At 40.2% G+C, this 17,687-nt stretch overlaps 1 protein-coding gene across 4 annotated transcripts in view; it reads left to right on the top strand.

The window, feature by feature from the left end:
• MSRB3 (methionine sulfoxide reductase B3) overlaps window positions 1-17,687 on the top strand; it is a 58,584-nt gene that overhangs the window by 19,968 nt on the left and 20,929 nt on the right. For all 4 annotated transcript variants that reach the window (XM_081022422.1, XM_081022423.1, XM_081022420.1 and 1 more), the window contains 3 exons: window positions 2,344-2,452; window positions 5,997-6,074; window positions 10,931-10,959. In XM_081022422.1, the coding sequence (XP_080878548.1) occupies window positions 2,344-2,452; window positions 5,997-6,074; window positions 10,931-10,959 (216 nt within the window). The remainder of the gene's footprint in view (window positions 1-2,343; window positions 2,453-5,996; window positions 6,075-10,930; window positions 10,960-17,687) is intronic.

Raw genomic sequence — 17,687 nt, 5'->3', positions numbered from 1 at the left:
GATAACCTGGTTTTTGTCATTTAAAATAGACTGGATCATTTTATTTTGCTTAATCATTTTAATGAGCCGGAAGACTGTTAATAAATCACACCACTGCCACCAAATGTATAACCACTTCAAGGTTTTATTACAATCAAGGGGTGCATAAATCCTGTTAAATAAATAACAACATATTCTACAGTGGTGCCTCGCAAGACGAAATTAATTCGTTCCGCGAGTTTTTTTGTCTAGCGAATTTTTCGTCTTGTGAAGCACGAAATCCCATAGGAATGCATTGAAATTCAATTAATGCGTTCCTATGGTCAAAAAAAGTCCAAACAAAGCCAAATTTGGTACAACAAGAGTTTATTAAGTGCTCTTTAAAGTCACACATACTGTAAAGAGCATTTCAAAAATTGAAGGAACAATAAATTAAGTTTCTAAACATGACAGAAAAACATTTAAAAATCAACAAAGTGTACAGTACATTTTCTAAGACTCTGGGGGACAACTCAAAGAAGGTTCCTCTTCCACTCTTTGCTTCTTGCTGAAGAACCCCCTCCTCAACTGTTCCCCCAGCCACCCACCACACAGAAATTCAAATCCAGATTTTTTTTAAAAAAACAGCAGAGTGGCCCAATGGTCACAGAAAATCATAAAAATGCAGAAAAAAACCACACAAGCTTCCAGATTCTTGCAAACCCCTCCTCAACTGTTCCCCCAGCCACCCACCACACAGAAATTCAAATCCAGAATTTTTTTTAAAAAAACAACAGAGTGGCCCAATGGCCACAGAAAATCATAAAAATGCAGAAAAAAAACACACAAGCTTCCAGATTCTTGCAAACCCCTCCCCAACACCAAGTCCTTGAATTCCAAACACCCCAACCCAAAATCCAACCCCCCCCAAAAGTTTTAAAAGTTTAAAAGAAGTTTTGGAAAAGCTTCAAAAATCACCAAAGTCTTCAAAAACCTCAAAAAAGGCTACCACACCGCGTTCTATGAGTTGCTCCTCGAAGTCAAGTCGCAACTGTATTAACGGTGTTAAGAAAAAGGAAACAAACTTGCAAGACGTTTTCGTTTTTTGTCTTGCGAAGCAAGCCCATAGGGAAATTCGTCTTGCGAAGCAGCTCAAAAAACGGAAAACCCTTTTGTCTAGCGAGTTTTTTGTCTTGCGAGGCATTCGTCTTGCGGGGCACCACTGTATAAGTCAAGGGTCGCCAACTTGGCATCCATGGCTGCAGGGGCACCCTTGAGGTCTTTCCTGGAATCTGCAAAGCCCCTGAGCTGACCCACTCACTGCCCTCTTGGTGATGAATTGGTCACCTTTTTATCTTTTGAAAAGTACACGGAGTGGAAAGAGGAGGTGGTTCAAAGAGTGGTCCTTTTTCACTCTCTCTTTCCGCTTTATGTGCTTTTCAAGGTTCAGATTAATTTTACTGGGTCTAATGGACTGACTAAAAGTCTTTTTCAAGCAGAATATTTTAATTTCTAGTACAATATACAGAACAAACAATAAAGTAGCAGGCATGCTATTTCCATGTAGCAATAATTTGCAGATTAATACATTAATTCTAAGAGAGATTTCTTTATCTCTCTCAGCAGTAGTAGGTAATACTTTTCAATGCCATTAATATTTTGGATGCTCCTAAGACACAAGAGGAAGTAATCATGAGCAACCTCCAGAGAAAGTATTTCGAGCTTGCAACAGATTTTACAAAAATCAAATTGATGAGGCAGGAAGGCTTATCTGTTTCTTATCAACAGCAGGCAGACCTTTAAAATACCATTCATTTAGATCAAAAATGCAAGTTATAGCTTCCAACTGAAGTGCTGTCAGCTATTCTCTTTGATGAGAAGTAAAATTTTAAAGAAACATTTGTTTCTAAACCAACGATAGCTAATTACAAAACTTTCAAGTTTCACCGAATTGTGTTTAAACATCATATGCCCATTACCTTTATATCTACAGTTTCTTGCAAATACAAAGGCTGTGCTCTTAAGCATATTTACTGGGAAGTTCCATTATGTTTAGGCTCAGGTTGTCGCCTTTTTGTGAATGATTGTGTGAATGTAGAATCTTGCCGATGGTTGTGACTTTTCTGCATTCAGAAGGCTTTGGCTGTATCACATGATCACTGTTCTAATGCAGTCACCCCCCCTTGTGAACAGCAGACTTTTTTTATTATTACTAAAAAAAAGTTGGATTTGAAGAAGCCACCAGCTGAGGCACTCTAATATATTAGAAGTTGATCTGGTCACTGGGAAAGTAAACGCAGAAGCTGTGTTTTGGCTAGAAGCCAAAGCTATTGTTCAGGATTTCAACTAAAAAGACCCCTTCTCCTGTATCCTCTCCCTTTGCAGGGTCACGCAGGGATAAAAAGAACTGTAAGGTGGTCTTCTCCCAGCAAGAACTGCGGAAGCGGCTGACACCTTTGCAATACCATGTTACTCAGGAGAAAGGGACTGAGAGGTAAGGTATGGCCATGTGGTCAATGAGAAACACAGCCAGCTCCTCTTTCAATCTGCTGCTGTTTTCTCCTCAGCTGACAACTTCAAGAAATTTAGCACTTGTTTACTAACGTATACAAATTAACACCACCAAACCAGACAGGAATTTGCAGCGGGGAGGGCAAGGTCATGGACTTCATAAATATAAAATGAACGCTATTCTGTCCTTCAGCTTCTTCTTGGGGTCTGTTTTCAGTTTACTACAAAATGTGTGGAAGTAATGGCAGTTAAGAGAGTCTTTTGTTGTTGTTGTTTTGGGGGAGGAGGGTGGAGACACCACAGTAAGCAGAACCATAAGGGAAATAGCCCTGTGCCATTTAAAGGTGAAGTTTTGAAGGTGGTCATTGTATGTACAGACAGTTTGGATGGGGGTCAGCGAGAGTAAGAAGGTAGCATATTTTCATTCCTTTTCCACTTTCTGTATTGAAGCACACGTGGAGAAAGTATTTATTGGCTCATTTGTGGCTGGAATGTCAAATATTTTCAATAACTGCCCTCACATGGCTTTAGACCTTGAAAGCAAGCTCTAAATCCTGGAGAAGGTTGGGGGGGGGAGGAGACAAGAGAGCTAATTCCTAAGGCTCTCGCCGTGAATATAATTTATCTCAGCTGATTTCTAGAATGAGGAGGAGGAGGAGGTGGCGGCGGTCACCTCGGTCAATGTCTAACTATTTTGCTGCATGCAGGTTAGATCCCATTTGGCACAGTTGCATATTCCTGCAGGGTTAGACTAGGTGATCCTCGGGGTCCCTTTCAACTCTGCAATTCTATGATTCTCTGTTTCTTCTGACCATGGAGTTTAAAGTCAGGCCTGCTTCCATTCCAATAGCAATAGTAGTAGTAGTAGTAATAATAATAATAAAAATAATAAAAATAATAAAAATTTATTTATACCCCGTCCATCTGGCTGGGTTTCCCCAGTCACTCTGGGTGGCTCCCAACAGAATACTAAAAACACGATAAAAGATCAAACATTAAAAACTTCAGCTGTCTTCTAAAAGTGAGATAGTTGTTTATTTCCTTGACATCTGGTGGGAGGCCGTTACACAGGGCAGGCGCCACTACTGAGAAGGCTCTCTGCCTGGTTCCCTGCAACCTCACTTCTTGCAGGGAGGGAACCGCCAGAAGGCCCTCGGCGCTGGACCTCAGTATCTGGGCAGAACGATGGGGGTGGAGACGCTCCTTCGGGTATACTGGGCCGAGGCCGTTTAGGGCTTTAAAGGTCAGCACCAACACTTTGAATTGTGCTCAGAAACATACTGGGAGCTAATGTAGGTCTTTCAAGACCGGTGTTATATGGTCTCGGCGGCCGCTCCCAGCCACCAGTCTAGCTGCTGCATTCTGGATTAGTTGTAGTTTCTGGGTCACCTTCAAAGGTAGCCCCACGTAGAACGCATTGCAGTAGTCCAAGTGGGAGATGACTAGAGCATGCACCACTCTGGCGATACAGTCACCAGACACTTTGAATTGTGCTCGGAAACATACCAGGAGCCAATGTAGGTATTTCAGGACCGGTGTTAATATGCAATCTTTCATTCCACTCCCATTTCCAAAAAACCTCCTTTGCCACATGTGGGGTCCTGTTTAATTGGCAACAGTCTTCCTGTCGGAGTCGCCTTTTTACTAGACTTTCTGAATGGGGATCACTGGCACTAGGTTGTCTGTACCCCCACAACAAACTGGTGGTGGTGCTTTCCGCCAGCTCAGTAGGCCTTCCAGGCAAGTCGTTTACTGTTGTGTAGAAGATTAGCAAAAATGATTTAGTGTGCACAAACAACCAGGGTTTAGGTCATTTTTTAAAATCCTGTTTATAAAAAAATATATTGGACCCCCGTAAAAAGGGTGAAAAGATAATAAAAACAAGCTGCAGAGCACATAGACTTTTTGTTGGAATAGCACAGCTGAATTGTATTAGTTGAATGACCTCCTAGCCTTTAAGATTGTTAACTTAGAAAAATATTCCCTTAAAGCAGTAATATTCCTTTTCAAATAAAAATATAGAGCTCACACAGCTTGAAATCATGGGCCAGTTTTCTTCTCCTCCTTTTCTGTTTGATTCTCTTGGTAGTCCTGCCCAATCTCCCACAAAGATCTTGCACTACTGCATAGCTTAATGCAAAAGATCAAGACTATGATATGGAAATGTTGTTAAGATGTTTAGTATTGAGGTTTATTTTAAAATTACCGTAACGTTCAGGTGCAGAAAAAGAGAAAAGGGCTTGATTGAAAACGTCTAGCTACTTGTAAGCTGTTCTGCACTTGGACATCTGAACAATAGTTTCTTTTCATAAACAGGACACATTTATGTTGCTGTTCAGATTTTAATATGCACCTTTTTTGTTTCTGAAGAAAGAACAATAATTCGCAAACCACGAAGTACCGTTTATATTGGAACATCGACCGTATTGGCCTGAATATAAGCTGCACTTTCCCCCCAAATTCCAACTGTGAAAAGTTAAAGTGCGGCTTAAATTCGCAGCCTTACAAAAATTGGCTTTTACAGTATTGGTGCTGAAACAGACATCTGGTAAAATGGAACGGGTGTGAGTGCAGGCGTAATTTTAAGGGAGCGGCTTATATTCAGGTATTCTCTCCCACCCCCCTTGAATTTTAAAGGTGTGGCTTATTTGTGGGTGCGGCTTATATTTGGGTCAATATGGTATAAGAGTTGAACATAACAATTTCAGTGTTAACGCAATGAGAGTTCCCTGTTTGGGTGTCATAATTTTGTTTGATATGCATTTTGTTGTAATGTTAATGAAATGAAGTTCTAACAAAAATTCTTTGAAAGCATTAATTCTATAATGCAACTGCAAGCTATCACTCTACTTTAAACACATTTTTAAAATAAAAGCCTGACTAGCTTTTCAGATACCTTTTAATTACATAACTTTCTAAAGAAATGCCTGAAGTAACTGATATTAGAGTTTGAAGTCTTGTTTTTTCTGTTATATTTTACTCCAAGAAGACCCATTTATCCTAAATAGAACCCAATAACGCAAACATGTATGTACAAAATATTTTTTTCAATGTGTTCCCATTGAGATCCCAAGATGAATTTTTGTAGGTAGATCTTAGAAATATTAAATAGTCAATACATTTTTTGAAAATCTTTAATCATATTTTTAATCACTTTTTAATAAAAAAATTGTAACTTAAATTTATAATTTAAAGTAAGTACATCTTGTGGCATATCATATTAAAGCCCATGAAGTTCCGAAGAGATTGGTGTTTTTAGTTCTGACGTATCTCAATGCTGGGCTGAGCTTTTAGGGTTTTAGTGTAGTCCAACAAGGCCAAAATTGTCATTTTTTTGAAATTTCAAACCCTCATAACTCAAAAATAGGATGAGATAAAAAGCTAAAATTTTAGATTTAAACTTAGTTTTCATCGTTCAACAAGTGTGCAAAATATTAAGAAAACTGGATGACATGAGGTTAAAAAGTTGGACAACTTGATATGGAATAACCTGTTTGCTAAAGTACTATGTTGCTGTTTTGTTCTAGTGCCTTTGAAGGAGAATACACACATCACAAAGCTCATGGAATATACAAATGTGTTGTTTGTGGAACTCCTTTGTTCAAGTGAGTAAATTAAACATGGTTACAAAATAATGGTGGCTCTGGCTTTTTGAGTGTTACATATGTGCTATAGAGGTGGATGTTAAGGTATTGGTCTCGTACTTCATACTGATCTCACTATGGCTGATGGGAGTTGTAGTCCACAATGTGTGGAGGGCACCAGGTTGGGAAAAGCTGCCCTGAACAGAAGCAGCATAACTGAACTCCTTGTTGATGGAGAATCTCAAGGGCTATGTCAAAACTCAACTGTAGCCCATGCAAGTAAGACTCACCTTCAATTCATACTGGGTCAAGATTCACGCAGAGCAAATCATCAGTGCAGACACATTGTAATGGAACCAAAAATACTGAGCTTTATGTGAGCATAGACTAAAGGATGATGTAAAAAGCATCAGTTCAGGGTTTGCCGATTCCTTACCACCATAAACAAGAATTTAAGAAGAAGAAGAAGAAGAAAAAGAGTTTGGATTTGATATCCCGCCTTTCACTCCCTTTAAGGAGTCTCAAAGCAGCTAACATTCTCCTTTCCCTTCCTCCCCCACAACAAACACTCTGTGAGGTGAGTGGGGCTGAGAGACTTCAAAGAAGTGTGACTGGCCCAAGGTCACCCAGCAGCTGCATGTGGAGGAGCGGAGACGCGAACCCGGTTCCCCAGATTACGAGACTGCCGCTCTTAACCACTACACCACACTGGCTCTCACCTATGTTGGAAGTTCATAGTCTAGCATTCATTACATTTCTCCACACAGAGTCAGGGTCATCATTGTAACCACTGCTATATTTGAAGAACCATCACAATTGTAAAATATGGGTAACAGAATTTGGCTTCCTTCCCATCCCCTGAACTCCATGTTTCTGAGAGTTGCTGTTAATTTTTTGTTCTTTGCACCATTGTAGTCTGTAACTATGTCATCATGACCTGTGAACCAGTTATTTTTGCCAGGAAAGGGAGAATGATTCTTCAGCACTAAGATTAACAAACTTCACCTTTAATAGATCTGATTTATGCTGCTTCATTACTGTGTGGCACGTAAGGTCAAGGAACACATGAATTTTGCTCTGCAGATGAAAGACCTGAGGTTTCTTGGTACACGTTTAAAATAGAATTCTACCCTTATCAGCAAGGAACCAGTGAAACTCAATCTCACTCTTCATTTAATTTGATGGTTCCAGCAACTTGAAAAGCTACAAGGTATTTAATTGTGACCACCACCACCACTTTTCTATAATGAAATGTGGCATAGTCTTAAAATTATTGCCCAGAAAAATCCAGCTTTATATTTGCAAAAATGCAACTGAGAGTCATTTTGCTTAGGAAATTTACCCACATCTGAACATCTGAAGTGGGGATAAGCTTGGCTTTCCCTGTAATCTTCCTACAGGTAGTTGTGTTATGAGTCCCTGTTACAATAAAAAAAAATGCTTTGTTCCCTAATGAATTGTTTTATAGAAACTTGCAGAAAGAGCCCTTTTCTGGCAGAAAGAGGCCTTTGCCTGAGCTTTGTAGCTTGTGGAATGGGGGAATTGCAGGACCTGAAATGCAGAGTGGGACACACCCCTGCCTGATTTGGGAGGGGAAAGTTTGATTTTATAGTTTTAACTGATTTTTATCTTTTATACCTTTGCAAACTGCTTAGAGACTATTGTAGCTGAATAGTATATAAATTGTTTAAATACAGACACAAAAAGCGGGAAGCCTGACTACTTAAACCATCCATGCCCTAGGATCAGGCAGTTAGGGGTTTCTTCTGTACCTCATTTGACTTGTCATTGTGGGGCAATGTTTTCACCTTTTGCTGGGCAATGGGCTGGGGTGGAGGTATGTGGTAGATCAGGAATAGGCAAACTCCGGCCCTCCAGATGTTTGGGACTACAATTCCCATAATCTCTGACCACTGGTCCTGTTAGCTGGGAAGTGTAGTGCCAAACATCTGGAGGGCTGGAGTTTGCCTATGCCTATGGTAGATATCTAATTTAGCTAATTTTACTTCTATTTTCGTCACAACTTGGCCTCTGGACTAGTGGTGAAGGAAAAGCCAGTTAGAAGTAGGACAGAAGAAATGTAACCGGATTCGGTAAGGGAATTTAGCAAAGCTGGCAGTGTCTATTTAATACTTAACTGGTTTACAAAATAACAAATGTATATGAAAAACTGTGGTACAGTGCAATGCAATATTAAGCAGAACTACAATGCAGTGCAGTAAAATAATAAGTTTAACCCCCTCCGTTCACCAACCCCGCCTACCTGCCAACCCCCTCTACCTTCATCTATTATCCCCTCAAAGTTTCCCTATGCATTTGATAAGAATGGTTAGAATCCAGTTGCCTTTTGTCTGCTCCCTACCACCTTGCTCACATGCTACTCCCTGTACAGGAGCTGCTTGCCACTAAGGGTGACAACTTGAAAAAAATATTTTTTGGGGGGGGGGTAAGCCCCGCCCCACATAATCAATCACATGATGTGGTGCATGCACACCATTTGAATGACAATGCCCATTAACTTTGGGGTCCCCTGCCCCCCTCAAATATATTATGGGGGGCAAAGACCCCTCAGCTTCTAGGTGTTGGCTCCAATGCTTGCCACCAACAACCTTTCCCCATTGGCAGCCACCGGCTTTCTTTTGTATAAAGTACAGTGGTACCTTGGGTTACATATGCTTCAGGTTACAGACTCCGCTAACCCAGAAATAGTGCTTCAGGTTAAGAACTTTGCTTCAGGATGAGAACAGAAATTGTGCTCCAGTGGCGCGGCAGCAGACGGAGGCCCCATTAGCTAAAGTGGTGCTTCAGGTTAAGAACAATTTCAGGTTAAGAACAGACCTCCAGAACGAATTATGTGCTTAACCTGAGGTACCACTGTATAGAGGTATATACTAGCTTTCACAGTAGGATCAGCCCCATAAACTCTGCCTATGGCATCTGCCGATATACTATAATGGCTCTATTAAGTTGTCAGTCCTCATGTTGCAAGTGTGACAGCACTAGGTAGGCATATTTGTTTAGGAAATATCTGATACACAAATGGGAAATGATGTAGCCTGATTTGACTCAAAATTGCCCTGCTTGTGGGAGAGCTTACAAAACGAATTCTGCGGGGCTTATACAGGAAAATGTCCTGTGGATTGTGCCCAAAAGAAACAAAAGTTGGCAGTAAGATTGCTGTCAGAATTCTTTTTATTATTATTATAAAAAAATACACTATTTATACCCTCAGAGTAATGTGTGAAATTTATGGCCATATAGCAGGCTCTCTGAGTTCTGTATACCCACTCACCCGTTCATGGCCTTGAGCAGGCAATATTCTCTTTACTGGAAGAGTGTTCACTTGTAATGGAGATTAATGCTTTGATTCATGCTGCTGGTGCACTGTTCAGTACTATTAGAATATATTTTTGGCTAAAAATCTTTGCTTCTTTTCCCACCCTTTGAACATATTGAGGGTTTCTTAGTGGAACAAAGCAACCATTTTCCATATATACTCCCCTTTTTTCCCTTGGCTTTTCTGACTCTTTCCATCGCCATCTAATGACTTATTCCAGTTAACGTGAAGTTATGGGTTTAAAAAAATAAATTTATAGTGCTTTGCACTAATTTGTTTTTGGGTGGGGGATTTTTATGTTTAACACAGAACAGTTTGCAATTGTTGCTTTATTGAAAGACCTGTACAACTCCCCAAAGCGCACCAATGTCTTCTTATGGATTCAAGGAATCTGATATTTCCTACGTGGCTTGGGTGTACTTCCCTATATCCTTTAGGGCAGGGGTGGGAAATCTGTGGCACCTCCAGGTTGTGGGTCTCCCATCAGCCCCAACCAGCACGGCTTGTGGTCAGGGATGTTGGGGGTTGTAGTTCAACAATATCTGTAGGGCCATAGAGTCTCCATCACCGCCTTAATAAATACCGCTCCAGAAATAACAGGCTTTAGGAAGATTCCTACCAATCAGCACTTGTAACTTGCTGTGGCAGGGTGTGTGTGTGTGCGCATATGTGTATAAACACACACATACACACACACCACTGATGGTTAATTTGTGATATAATTCTGGCTAGAGTATGCCCACTAATTGGTTTGAGAGTTAGACCTAGACAATGCTTCTTATAGCTGTTTCTTCGGATAGGACTAGTCATAGGGTTAATTCTGCTTGACAGCACTTCAGCAGCATCTTGAAAGCAATTACCCAACTTGCGTTTTCCCACAGCTGAATTGAGAGCTTCAAAGGCTTCTGAGTTTAGAACTATCATTAAGCTATATCTGAAACATGATGTTCCCACAAAGGCTAATTTCCCCTCTGTTCACCACTCCTCCCCCTCATTATTAAATCTACAGCCTACTGAGTTCTTTTGTGGTATGCTAAACACATAAGATATCATGTAATAAACAGGCAAAATTGGTAGTATAGAATGGGCATGGTATTTGTATGTTTTGTGTGTACTAGTCTCTTGTTCTCTGGGTTTTCCAGCCTTCTCTGTTCTTAAGGGAAACAACCATTTATTTACTGAGGGGACAGATTAACATGCACGTTGATTAAAACCGTCTTATGATGCTTTCCAAAGAAATAAATCTGACAAGTGTGATGATAGAGGATAAACGACATGGTGTTTGTAATTCTGACAATGTATTTCTTCTAACTTTATGGAGAGGGGTTGTGGGTTTTTTTGTTCATTGTGTTCTGTGATTATTGATCAAGGTTTCTAATGTAAAAATACACTGAGAATATGTTTAGGAACAAATGTGTTTACAGATGAGGTGCATTAATATATAAGTTTGCTATTTGTACTTCAGTCATGGGTTTCTCATGACATAAACAGTTCTTTATCATTAAAGGATTCCCCCCCCCCCTTTCTCTCTCTATTTCAGATCAGAAACAAAGTTTGACTCCAATTCAGGTATGTTTAGGTTTACATTTTTATGTTGACTGTATGCTGTTTTCATGTTGTTCCCCAAAGAGTAATTTATCAGTTCAAGTGCAGTCTTAACTTTAAACAGTCTGGAACAAGCCAATCTTTTGAATAATCTCAGGTTTCAGATTGCCTTAAACAGTGCTATTATTGTGAATGGCAGTGCTTTTATTCCTTTCATAGCTTCAAGTCTCTTTAATTTTACTCTTTTATGTTAGAATGATTGCAAGGAAACCATGTCAGTTCTGCATTAGGTTTTGAATGATATAGCAGGCTGAGAGAAGTGGACTTTGGGAATATTGACTGTTTTAAAAGGATATTTTTCTTCCTGGAGGACAAAGCTATTTCACGGGCATGAAGTCTGAGCAGCCAATACATCAGGAAACAGGTTATTTGTCACCAAATTTTCATGACATGTCCATGTATACTTGCATGCCAGACAAGGCTATAGATTTCTCTCTAGGTGGTTAATTTAAATGTCTGTTTCTTTTAGATATATAAGAAATATTGATGTCATAGGGTCTAAAAAGCAGAAAATTCCAAAAGTTAATTTAAATTGAGCAGGAGAAAGTATGCATTCTAGCAAACTGGCTGACTTTCTTAAATCAAGGGTGGTGGTAGAAGAATCTGAGTTGCATTTCCTTCAGCACAGTTTAATGGTAAAATCTTCTTTCCTGCTGAGAAGTTGAAGTGGCTTCCCTATAATTAAAGCTCTCTGAATTCTTTCCATTTAGATTTTTCAGTGATTGTGTTTAGCTTTACTATGAGAATTATCAGGCAGCAGCACCTTGATACAGTTTACTTGTGTCTACATGTGTTAGTTCAGAACTGAGAACACTCTGCTATATCCTATATACAATACATAGAACAGACTTGCCCAGTTAAAACAATAAATCTTTGTAATGCTGCTGTAAATTCATTGCATTTTGTGCCGAAGGGGTGAGTTAGCGCTGCATAATAGCCCTTAATTATGGGAAGGATCCCTAGATCTGTGGAGATCTGAATCTTCAGCCATCACAAGAACTCTGGAATTCTGGAATATGGCTGTAGACCAGGGACAGGCATAGGCAAACTCGGCCCTCCAGATGTTTCGGGACTACAACTCCCATCATCCCTGACCACTGGTCCTGTCAGCCAGGGATGATGGGAGTTGTAGTCCCAAAACATCTGGAGGGCCGAGTTTGCCTATTCCTGACCAGGGATGTGGAAGAAGTCATGGCTCTCTTAAAGTTAGTGAATTCTAACTCCCATCAGGCCCAGCCAGCATGGCCAGTTGCTAGGGATGATAGGCACTGCAGTATCCAGAGGACCGCCAGTTCCCCACCCCTGATTGCCAGGCTTTATAACCTTTAGTGTATATGTGCATATCTTACTGGGAAGTACACCTGAAACATAGCTATGCATCATTACCTGTTCTTGCAGCCCCCTTCTACAGCTGCTACAACATGGCTGTTTCCTTTGACATTAAGGTAATGAAGAAACCCCAGGGCATGTGGGAGGAAGTGACAGAAGATGGAAGAGATGCCTAGTAGCTTCTTCAAACATGGCCTATGGTCTTCCATGATACTCAGCAGGGCACAGGGCCGTCTTTACCTGGGGGTGCAATGGGTGCAGGGCACCCGGGTGCCAAATTCTGGGGGGCTCCAGGCGCCCGCCGCTGAAACTGCCTAAGCTCTTAACCTGTTATGAAATAATAAATAATTTTGATCAAGCTAGAAAAAATACATATATGCCTAGGTATTACCGAAATGTATACCTACTGTTTCACTAAAGGACTTTCGACTTTGTGTGCTCATTTACCCAAGACGCGCTGCGCCAGTGGCGGCGCTTGTCGTTCACAGCGGCACCGTGCATGCGAAATTAACTTTTACATCAAAATATTATGTAATGTATTGTATTGAGCTGCTATGCGGCAGCGGGGTCAGTGGCACCTTTGACAAGACTGATGTTTCTCCTAAGCAGGTGCCTAAACAATACTTATAAGTTTAAGTGTGGTGGTGTTGTATACTTAAGTATAAGTGTATTGTAAATAAATGAGCAAATAAAAAAGTTTGTTTCTTTTTCCTCCCTTCTTTCGTAACAAGAGATAAGGCGTAAGCGTGGTGTCTGACATAAGCATAATGAAAGTTAATTTGGGGGCTAAACTAAATTTGGGGGTGCTGGTCGGATCTTTGCACCCCGGCGGTGCATATGCTGAAGACAGCGCTGGCAGAGTAGGTGGTAGCTGTATTGCAGTTGTTCTGGTGCCTCCACAATGTACAGGAAGAAGTGGGCTAGAGACCACATTTAGGCTTTATCATAAGATATGGAATAAGCTGGAGAGAGAGAGAGAGAGAGAGAGAGAGATGCTTATTATCATTGACCTCAGAATTGTGTGAATATCCTAGCAGGTTTTCTCAACTCCTGGATAGAATACGACAATTTTGATGAATAAGTCTACTTGTTTTACTTTTTCTTGGGTCTGCTATTACAATTTCTAGCTCATTTAATTAAAGAGGCTCATTTCTTGAATACTGTTTTTGTTGCTCTGCTTCTGCACACTAGTCTAGGGCACACATTTTCTCCTTCCTTGGACAATTCCCTCTGTTGGAGAGGAAATGTATTTGGAAAACCCATTTATAAGGCACAAATAGCTTGATAATTTCTGTGATTTTTTTAGTTTTTTGTGGTGAAAATAACATGAAGAATTACACAGATTTATTTCCTTGTAATAAAAGCAGAGTCTGGCATGCAGTTATGAAAGGACCAATTTATTAATTTCAACTACAAAATCTGGAAACCTCGTACAGGGCTGAAAGACTGAGGAAAACATTGTCTATGCAACATTAATTTGAACCGAACATTTAACTTCAAAGTGAAACAAAAATTTAAATTAATGTTTGATATTCATCATGCAAATGGCTATAACATCTGTACAGAAATGCACATTCTTCACTTTGATGGCCAGAAGTTTATTTACCTTAGAAACACTGTAATCTTTTGCTGAAAGAAATTCGCCACTCAATGTAGATACTCCTGTGTAAGAAAACAATTGTATTATTTTCTGTTCTTGAAACTTAGTGTCATAGAATAAACTGATGCATAGATTAAAATGTTGCACTATACTTTTAACTTTAAAGAGGTAAGAAATTGAACTAATCAGCATTTCATAAACAGCTGATTGAAGGAAAAGAGGTACTTCTATGGAAATCCGGCTTGCCTTGTGGGGAAATATTTAAGAGAACGAAGAGTAGTTGCTGGCAAGCAGGAATCATGCTAATATTCTCTAATTTATTATTATTATTATTATTATTATTATTATTATTATTATTATTATTATTATTATTACTATTATTATTATTATTTTATTTATACTGGGCTGAGGCCGTTTAGGGTTTTAAAGGTCAGCAGCAATACTTTCAGTTGTGCTCGGAAACGTACTGGGAGCCAATGTAGGTGTTTCAGGACTGGTGTTATGTGGTCTCGGCGGCCACTCCCAGTCACCAGTCTAGCTGCCACACTCTGATTAATTGTAGTTTACGGGTCACTTTCAAAAGGAATGTGTCTCATATATATTGTACATATGATGTTATTAATGCTTTATTATTTATTCCAGTAACATCTTCTGTCCAGTATTCTGCAACTTATATAGGTTGGCTTCATATGTGCAGTTTGGGTTTCCTTGTGAGTGATGAGAGAGATATCTTTCTTTAGTAGCATTATTTATCTCAAGTAATGTGCTCCAGCTTCCAGAGCCATTGTACAGCAGGGAGCGCATTGCTTCCAAGAGACCACAGTGGAGAAACAAGTGGTGCTGTTCTTACAGTGGAGTCCTGTGTTTGTTTACTTGGATGTATGTCATATTGTGCCAGACTATGAAAGAAAATGTTTATTTAGTTTTTGATGACTGCATCTCTACTTTGATCAGAATTTCACTATGTTAATGATGATATATGCTTCTTCCTTCTTTGGCGACCACTCATAGCTGAGTAAGATTGTCTTCCACGAACACGGTCTTAACGGTATGTCCGTAGGTGACTGTGGAGGCCAATTCTGGATCCACACGTCCTTCCACAGTGGGGATATAGGTTGCCTGGCAGGAGTTGATCATGGGGAGGGTTTGCCAAATGTGCCTTTCTCTTAGCTTGTTTCTCTCTTTCGTCCTGAGTTCGAGTGTCTTCAAAGTCCATGACACCTTTGGTAAAGGCTGTTCTCCAGTTGGAGCTCTCGCAGGCCAGTGTTTCCCAGTTGTCTGTGTTTATACTACATTTTTTTTAGATTTGTCTTGAGACTTTAAACTTCTTTTGTTGGTCACCAGCATTAAGCTTTCCATTTCTAAGTTCAGAATCGATTAGTTGCTTTGGAAGACAATAATCTGGAATCCAAACAACATGACCAGTCCAACAAAGTTGATGTTGAAGAACCATTGCTTCAACACTGGTGATCTTTGCTTCTTTCAGTACACTGGTATTAGTTCACCTGTCTTCCCAAATGAAGTTGTTGTGTAAGTTCAATTCCTCCCACTTTACAGACTTTCGCAGGTATCCCATCAGGTCCACTGGCTTTGTTGTTTTTCATTTGGTTAATAGCTGTACACAGCTCTCCCAGATTTGGAGATACTGCAAGCTCATCTCTAATTTGTTTTTGTGGAATTTGTGAGAGGACCTTGGCAGCTACGGGGCAGTTGCGGTTAAGGAGATGCTGGTAATGTTCCTTCCAGTTCAATGCAATAGCTTCTTTATCTTTTTAGAAGTGTAGTACCATCTGTTGAGTGTAGGGGGCATATGCCATGATTTATTGGCCCATAGATGGTCTTTGTGGCTTTAAAGAAACTCTGTGCATCATGAGTGTCGGCTAACTACTGAATCTCTTGAACTTTTTTTTTTTTTAAATCCACCAGGTGTTCTTTAGTTCTCTGGTTCTTCTTTGAACCTCAGACTTAGCGTTGGCATAGGTTTTTGTCTTAGTGGTGCAGTTTCTATTTCTTTGCCAGATCTGAAAGGCCTTCCTTTTCTTGTCAGTAATGCGTTCAATCTCACTGTTGAATCTCATCAAATCAGTTCTAGTGTTTCTTGGTTTGGTATCCATTAGTTTGTTCACAGGCTGCAGTAATGGATGTTTATAGCTTGGTCCAGTGTTCCTTGATGTTATCAGGGAACTCCAAAAGCAGGTGGTCCTTACGAGTCATTTGGAGGCAGTCCTGCTTAATAGAATTTGAAGGGCTTGAGTGTTCATTTTGCGCCTTGGTTTCCTCCCTTGAAGCCTGCGTTGAGGTATAATCTTGATAGCCACCGTGGTACGTATTAATTGGTGATCTGTCCAGCAGTCGTTGGCACTCGTGATAGCTCTGGTAAGGAGCACATTATGGCAATCTTCAGCTCAATTACACAGTCTAAGAGGTGCCAGTGGTTTGACCGAGGGTTCTTCCATGATATATGCAGAAATATGCTCAAATGGGTTCAGTGGGACTTACTGCAAAGTAAGTGTCCATAGGACTGCATTTTTGTTGTGGCATAAATGCTTTTGAACTGGAGTCCACTTGGAGTTAACCTACATACAGGTGCAAAGGCCAGGAACTATACAGCATAGAAATAGGCTTGTGGTATTTCTGTGCAGAGTGTATATTTATGCAAGATAAGAACAGAGTGACCCATTCACAACAGCAGTGCTTGGGACTGTTTCCATAATATTGTTGTGAATAGATCACTCTGTTCTTAACTTGTAGATGTTTGGGCTCTACATAGAAATATGACATATCTCTTGTTATCCTTTGCATTTTTCTGTACCTGAAACCTTTTGTCTGAATCCCAGACATGACTACTTAGCCCTATTGTGTCCAGCGAGGCTTACTCTCAGACACATTGATCACACTGGCTACAACCTTCCTGCTTCACAATGGGTGCTTTTTTATATTCTCTTGTGTGACTGCAAAATTAATCTCCATACCTTTTTATGAAAAAGCAGCATCTTGTTCTGAGATCTGAGATCTCAGGGTGGAATATATGGAGAAAATTAACAATATAATATCCCAACCATCTCTTTATTGTTAAAACTAATAATGTCAGTTCTGGGATGCAGATGGGGATCTACCTTTAAACAAAAATGTGGCATGGATTGATAGGTTTCTTGAGGTCCCCAGTCCTTTCATGTATTTTTAGACAATAGGGATGTGTGGCATAAGGTGTGGAAATTTGAATCTTCAAGGCCTGTTTTGATTCTCACATCTGGACAGGCTTGCAAGGTGTTTTGAAGGCCTTCTGTGAGAACTTTGCCTTGCTGGTGTTTGGAAATCAGGCATTTCCCCTGAAACAGATTGTCTTGATGGCTCCTCACCCTCTCCCCTGCGGAGATGTGGACTGTGTGTTACCTCTTCAGTAGTTTTATAGAGGGGATCCTACTGAGTGCACCTGGCATTTATGGACAATTACATCAGGGGCATGTGCAAACCTTTTGGTATGCTTGAGTTTTTCAAGGGATGGAAATGCATCACTCCTTTTTTGTTCGTAGAGGAGCTTGTGCCTAAGAAATGAAACCGTTTCCCATAGTGGAAACAAGTGTGAAAAAGAACTGAAGCCCAAGAAGAGAATCTTGAAAGATGGGCACCAACTTTGTGAGCATGTGAACAAAGACAAAAGTTTAGAAGATGGTTACATGGGGCTGGCATGGAGATGCTCAAGAGATGGTACTGGGGCCAGGCCACTTAGTTCCTTCTGAGTCCCTTGTAGGACAGAGTTCTC

This window comes from Podarcis pityusensis, assembly GCF_964106645.2.
Source record: "Podarcis pityusensis genome assembly, chromosome: 10".
Lineage (NCBI taxonomy): Eukaryota > Metazoa > Chordata > Lepidosauria > Squamata > Lacertidae > Podarcis > Podarcis pityusensis.
This window is presented reverse-complemented; position numbering and strand designations above follow the sequence as displayed.